At 39.9% G+C, this 7592-nt stretch overlaps 1 protein-coding gene across 1 annotated transcript in view; it reads right to left on the reverse strand.

The window, feature by feature from the left end:
• The window catches only part of PTPRZ1 (protein tyrosine phosphatase receptor type Z1), a 214488-nt gene extending 208513 nt beyond the window's left edge, over nucleotides 1-5975 (reverse strand). Inside the window, 1 exon segment of the mRNA XM_017856932.1 lies at nucleotides 5478-5975. Within this exon segment, the coding sequence (XP_017712421.1) occupies nucleotides 5478-5535 (58 nt within the window). The 5' untranslated portion in view covers nucleotides 5536-5975.
• Nucleotides 5976-7592: the final 1617 nt, after the last annotated feature.

Here is a 7592-nt window from a genome sequence, read left to right on the forward strand (position 1 = left end):
AAAAAAAAAAAAAAAAAAAAAAAAAAAGATGGACAGGTCAAGGTGAATAGTGGCCTTACTCCCAGACTGAGATCATAATCAAAAGAGGGAAAGACCAGTGAAAATTGCCAGTCTCAACAACAAACAACTATTTTTTTTTTCTAAGAAGCTTCACGGTACAATCTTTCTATAACCTTATACATTAAAGATTTATTGGCAACTACTGTAAGTGTTAAGTTCAAGAATGCAATGTTGATCGAAGTTTTCATTGAATTCTTCAATGAATGAATTTAACAATGAATGAACGATGAATGTAAGAATGGATTCTTTACCCTCAAATAATGTAGTCGAGTTGACACAGATAAATTGAAAAACAATACAGTGGATACCAGAACAAATTATGGAAAATGTGCTATGGGAGCAGAGCACTCAATCCCGAACCAGCGGTTAATCTCTTCTGTTCAACCTCAGTCCATAAAGGCCACAAAATGGCCACTGAATTCTTTTCACCTATTGCTGCTCTACCAAAGGCCCCATCATGTTTCTAGGATGTTTGCAGGCTAACACAATACAAACCATAAGTAACTCACATGCATGAATACTTCTAACAATTTTAACGACTTTAGAAATTTTTCTAGTTGAGTTGATGACTCCTCATGAGTTCTATCAATCATTATTTTACTAGCGTTTTTTTGTTGTTGCTCCAAAACAACACTGTCCAGATGGAGATGTTCCATGTCTGCACTGTCCCATGTGGTTGCCACGAGCCACACAGACTACTGAGCACTTGAAATGTGGATAGGGTGATTAGGGAACTGAATTGTTTTATTTTAATAAATTTTAAATTACATAGCTACATCTGCCTAGTGGCTATTGTATTACACAGGACATTTCTAAAATGTAAGTGTTTTAAGATTGTGCTATATGATACTTTTTCTTTCTTTTAATTTCTATACATTATGCTATACATGTCTCTGACAAATTGCAAACACAGAGAAAAACTGGTTTCCTTTTGTAGCCTGAAGTTTCTTCTAGGAATGAATCTCAATAAGACAGTAAAAGTTGAAACACAGTTAAATATATATATATATATATACACAAACACATAAATATATATATACACTTTTATGTATATGCATACATATACATTTATATATATGTATATACACATATCTCTCTCTCTTGTTTAAATTGGCTCTGCCTTTTACCATTGGAATTCTCAATGGAGCAGAAAGCATTTTAAAATATTTGAGAGTTACCATATTCAACACATTAAGAGATATTTGGAAAAGACTTGTTTTCAACTAGTTGTGAATAGAAAAAGTATATTTAAAACAAGATTTAAAGAAAGTTTTCATTGTGGGATTGAATCAGATTAGCTGGGTTGTGAGCATCATGAGTTTTTAAGTCTCTCTGTATGTTGATGCATGGCTGAATTATTAGTGCCTAGCATGGTGCCTTGCAGATGTCAGGCAATTAGTGAACATCTAGTGAATGAGTAGTTAAAATAGCATGTATGGAATGATTCTGTATCTGGAGCACAGTGAATGTTACATGACCATATGCATTTGTGAAAACTTTCAAGATGGTAAAAATGTAAATTATGCCTTAATTTTCAAAAAAGGACAAAAAAGTACAAGAGTACATGGGCACAATCATGAAAGGGATCCTCAGGAAAGCAAATGGGACTGTAAAATGTAACATCACATCACATGTAAGCAAGCTAGTGAATGCCAAACAGCAAACTGATCCTGGGAATGAAAAGAGGAAATGCCTCAGGCTCTGGAGTCGGAAGGAATACACAGGCTGAATCAGGATGTGTGATGTTAGGCAAGTTACCTGAGTTCTCTGCGCAGGGTTCCCTCATTTGTAAAAGGTGTAAGATGAAAACACCAATATCAAAGGGTTTTGAGGAGAATGAAATGAGAAAATGTACATAAAATGCACAGTGCTGAAATTGCACCTAGTAGACACTTGAGTAGATGGTAACTGAAAATGAAACACATTTTCTTAATTACGCCTTCCTTTGAGATCTTCTGGTTCTGACTGAGGGGGTTCCATTTCCATGAAACAGTCTGAACGGTCAGCAAATGGGTGGTCAAGCAAAGTCTCTCATATTAGACAGTACTCAAATCTTTTCGGAGTTAAAGGTAATGAGAAAACGCAGCTCATCCTTCCAGAAAACCTGAATTTTGCCAGGAGCAAAATTCCCACAACATAAAATTTTAAGCAAGATCTTAAATCTCAGTGCAGACATAAGAGTAGAAATGAATTCATCAATGAAATGATTTCTCCTGGCAAACTTCCCTGACTGGAAGCAACCATAGTATATGTAAAAAGGAGAGAGAAATGAAATAAAGAAAATTCCAACTCTGCAATCAAAAGGAATTAATTTTCTGAATAGAGACTAGTTATTATTTGGGCAAAAGACATGAATATTTTTTATATGTGTTTACAATTTGTTTTCAGAGGATAAATACACCAAACTGAGAGTCACAACATATCGAATTTCACGGAGTCTATCACCAGCATAAATTAAGAAGTTAATTCTTGCGGCGGAGGAGTTGGGTATAATTTGTTGTTAATATGGCTCTTAAAGCAGTAAGACATGACTAAAAAGTTCAGAATCTGATTCATTACATGTTTAATAATAATATTTAAACATTTGAACTTAGTGTACCTTGCAGCACTATAATTCACTTAATTCAAAGATCCTGAATTCTCTCATTAACTGGAAGAAATTATTCCTTAAAAGCTCTTAAAATATCTACCTCTCCTCTATGACTCATAGTTAAGCCTCCTTACAGGAAAGCCACTGTGGTTTTTCCCATAAGATATACCTGTTCAGTGGGTCAAGAAAAATTTGTTTTGATTTATAAATTCTGATAAGTTTTTTGTCTAGAAAGTTATTTGAAAGAAGCAGTTGGTCTATTATGCCCAGTTCAAAACATCAGGACATTTTAGATACAAAGTGATATGATCTGATCACTAAGACCTTCTTAATTGCTAATAATCAATATCTTAGTGAACTCTACAACTTGTTCCTGGATAAATGTAAGAAAGGCAGCCTAATGTTCAAACTGTATTGAGCTGTCCTCCTGTACAGCAAGCCTCAGTCAGTTGACAGACCCTTACTGAGCACTTATTACATGTGTCAGGCTACCTCATTGGCTCCAAGAACACTGAAGATGACGGGTAAATGCATCCACAAACACTGAAGTAGGTGCTGAGTGAAAAATAATTGAAATGGAGCCTAACTTTTTCATTTGAAGATAATCTGCCTCACTTTTTCAAAACATGCTGCTCCAAAATCAAGATATTTATGTTACTTGACGTTGCCAATGCCTCCAGGTCAGCCTGTTGGCAACTACATAAAAGGCCAACTTTGTTAAAATGGTGAGGAATACAAAAGTAATCACCTTCCAGTCTCAACAAAACTCATTTTGAGTTCCAATGCAAGCTTACATTCAGTAGCATTACATAAGCTTGTGATAGTCTTTAAAAGTTAAATTCTTTACACTTAAATTTTACATCACCAAAGACGTAAAGAAAATATCCAACAAACTGAAAACTATACAATAAAATTGGCTACAAATAATGCTTTACAGAGAAAAACCTTTGCAAATGTGGTGTATTTAGTATATTGACATAATGGAATATTACTCAGCCACAAAAAGGAATGAAGTACTGATACATGCTATAACATAGATGAAACTGAAAACATTATGCCAAGTGAACAAAGATAGACAGAAAAGGCAACAAGTTGCATGACTCTATTTATACGAAATGTCCAGGACAGGCAAATTTATAGAGACAGAAAGTAGATTAGTGGTTGCTAAGAGCTGGGGTCATGGGTCATGGTGAATGGGGAATGGCTGCTAATGAACATGGGGTTTCTTTTGGGGGTTATGAAAACATTCTGGAATTAGTGGTGATGGCTGCACAACTACACAAATATACTAAAAACCACTGGACCCTTTTAAAAGATGAATTGTATAATGTGTGAATTTTATCTCATTATTTTTTTTCAAAAGGATCCACAACATGCTCTGGGCATGTGGTTTTGAAGATATACAAAGCAATACTCTCTGGTTTATTTCCTTGCTACTGTGACATTTACTTAAATAATTTAAGTACTAAGAGGACCTGGCTTCATTGTTAAATAGATCTATAACAGAAATGTGAATTCAACAGGTGTGTGTTTGATGACCACAGTACTTTTTAAAAATGTCTTCCCCTCTCCAGAACTGACTATAAGGTTTTAGAATCATTGGGGACCAGGGATTCCTCTGCATGTTTTATGTGTCAACTGTGCATCACACCACCACTGAGCACTTTCATAAAGCCTTTGAAATTTAAATTATGTCCGTGTGTGGGGGTCTATGGGCAATTATCACCATATTTGCAATGTAATTCTCATTTATTAGAACTTAAAAATGATTTCTGTCTGTAAAGGTTACTGTGCCAAGAGCAGCACCATCTATTGGATGAAAATGAACACTTAATATCTACTCTATTACGAACCACCTAAATTTAAAAATTGGGAGCTTCTGAAAAGAATTAAATATGTGTACGTGCAAAGCGAAGCACAACACTTCGTAACTTTCAGGTTAATGCGTAAACCAATTATATTCCATCGCGATGGAAAATCATGAAGGAAAAAAAGCATTTATTTAATAAAATGCAAAAGTCCAATCTTGCACTTCTTGAAAATCACTGGAAAACTTGAGTCTACATCACAGGTAAAGGAAATGCTTAAACTGACTATTTGAGAATGCAATTTCGGTTTTAAATGTAACCTGGATGGTGTGGATGAAAAATGAAATCTATGAATAAGTGTATCAACCTGCAGCTCTCCTCTGACTTCGTCAGCACTGGCAAAACCTAGAGATTTTGATTGAACTTTTTCTTTTTTCTTTTTAAGTAATTGCCCAGACTTGAATATGACTAAATTGAAAGTAATAAAAAACCCTGAAAACTCAGGTTGGTGCTTGTTCCTGTTACTACCTTTCAGATGTGTGTGTGTGTCTGCAATTCACATCAGACACGTGTACTTTTCATTTAAGCCCATCGTACCTGTAGCATAAAAATGAACAGCAAAAAAGACAATACAGTACGCAGCCCCGCACCACAGTTGTATTTCTGGTCATTTATTTATCTTCGTATGTATATCTAAAAGGCTATTTCTACACTTTGCAAAAGAGGAGAGAAGAACGGTGGCGGCAGGGATCTGAGTACCCCCAGCTCTGTCTCCTGGGACCGGGGCACGAATGCCGGCGGGCGGATGGAAGGGGCGAGGGCGAGGGGCGGGGAGGGGGTGCGCAAATCCCACGCAGCTGCCTGCACCGCACGGCCGCCCGCTCCGTAGGAGCCCAGTGGCAGTCCCCTTTTCCCCCTGGCTAGATGGCGGCGGCGGCAAGTCGCGGACACGCTGAAATCCCCCCACCTGCATCCCACCGATCCCAGAGCTGAAACCCCACCTAGCTCTTCTCACTCACCCAGGCGGCAAACACAGAGGAGCTGAATGCAAGCGAGGAAGCACTTTAGGATTCGCATTTCCAGACGGTCTGCGGCCCCTCGCCGTGCGGCTCCTCTGCTTCTCAGAGTAGAGAGGGAGGGGGCGCGAAGGAAATGTTCTTTCTTTCTTTTTTTTTAGAATCCTCCAGTATATAGATCGAAGTGAGATCGTGCGTGCGTGTGCGTGTTGCGTGTTTTGTGTGGTGTGTGTGTGTGTGTGTGAGAGGGAGAGAGAGAGACAGCGAGAGACGGCGAGAGACGGTGAGAGACAGCGAGAGACAGCGAGAGACGGCGAGAGGAATCTGGAGAAAGCCGCGCGGTGGTGGGGCCCGGGGCCGCTAGCCTAGGTGCATGTCAGCCGGCGTGCAGGACTTCGCCTCCTTAGCCGGCTGCTGCGGCCGCGGTCTGAGCGCTCCGAGCGCAGCGAAGCCTGAGTGCCGGGTGCGCGCTCCAGCCGGGCTGTGCGCGCCGCGGCTCCTGGCGGGGGCGGGGGCGCAGGATCGCGCTGCTGGGAGCGTGCCGCGGACCCGGGGTCGCGCGGAGGGCGGAGGGACGCGGCTGCCGCTGTGGGTCGGGATCCCAGGGTAGCAGTTCACACGCGGACAATCTTCCCCTGTCCGCCGCCAGTGGTTTCGCTGCCCTGGAGTTAGAGGGATCCGCTGGGGTTTCCAGTGTTCGTAGAACATTGGAACTCCTTCATCACTTTAGAAGGGAAGGGAAGGGAAGGGAAGGCCGAACCCCCATTGTCCCGCACAGCCAGAGGCTGACCTTTGAGTTTCACCTCTAGAAGTGTTTTTCATTTTATTGTTCTCTGCAGATGCTTAAGTGGGTCCAATCAGAATGTGGTGGGGGCGCCTGGGTACGTTGTTTCCCTCCCTTTTTTTCTTTCCATTTTCCTAATAAAGTAGTAGATCCCATTGCCTTTGGGAGAGTTGACTCCAAAAAATCTCCAGCCCTGATTGTGACCAGACTGACCCTATCCTTTCCCTAGAACCCAACGAAACTGCCCTGCTGGGCACAGCTGTTTGGGGGAACTTTCAACATGGCGGTGGTCCTGCCAAACCGAACCACACAAGTGCCTCCTCACACAGGGTCGAACGGGAAGATTTTTAATTACTTGATTGAAGGGTACGCGAAAATATATATATAATACATACCTTCTGCTGCCTTAGAGCGGGAAATGCCACTCTCATGTGATCGTTTCTTTAGTGGTGTTCAGAACTAGACTGTGAGCGCCTTGATGGCAGGGAGTTTGCCTTTATTACTATAACCCCAGATCCTAGCACAATGGCCTTAAAAACAAAATCAATAGGTGTTCCCTGAATGTTCGTTGAATTAATTTGAAGCCTAAAGGAAACAATGAGAAGGTAATTGGTGGTAATCTCTACACTGAAAATTCATGAGATTTTCATTTATGTGATATCCTTTAACTATTAGTACATGTTTTTCCTATATGAGACCCACTTTAGAGCCTTTTAGGAGTCCCATCTAAAGCACAGAAAGCCAAATTGCGGAATTGTTCCACGTATTCTTAGTAACAGTTTGATGTAGGTATCTGTAAAGTGTGTACTTTTGTGTCCTGTTCTTGTCTCAAAAATAGTATTCTAGCTTTAAATTTTTTAAAGAAAACTTACTGCACGTAAAATTGGGTTCTGAATGTATTTCAAGTGTTACTACGAGTTCTTGCTAATATCTCAGCCTGTGAACACTTGGCTAAATGTGCAGAGCTAATGGCAGTTTGCTGTTGCTTCAGGAATAGATTATAGTCATGTAATAACAGATTTTTGAAACCATTTCGTGTTTATTCAGAAACACGTATCAACATTAAGAAGCTGATCCTTGATCTTATTCTTCCCACGAACAGCAATAGAAATGGTACAACTTTTAGAAGAATTATGATGGGGATTGATGGCTGCTCATAAGAGTTTTCACATAGGAAGAAAATTTGGGGGCCTTTTTTTTTTTTTTTTTTTTTGCTAGCATTACAGGAAGTGTGCAGGTGTATAAACTGACTGTGCACTGAGAGTTCAGAGAAAGTGCTTATTTAATGTCAACTGGAGTAGGCAGGAAAGGTTTCCTAGAGATGTATAAACAAG

This window comes from Rhinopithecus bieti, unplaced genomic scaffold, assembly GCF_001698545.2.
Source record: "Rhinopithecus bieti isolate Rb0 unplaced genomic scaffold, ASM169854v2 scaffold_42380, whole genome shotgun sequence".
NCBI classification, from domain to species: domain Eukaryota; kingdom Metazoa; phylum Chordata; class Mammalia; order Primates; family Cercopithecidae; genus Rhinopithecus; species Rhinopithecus bieti.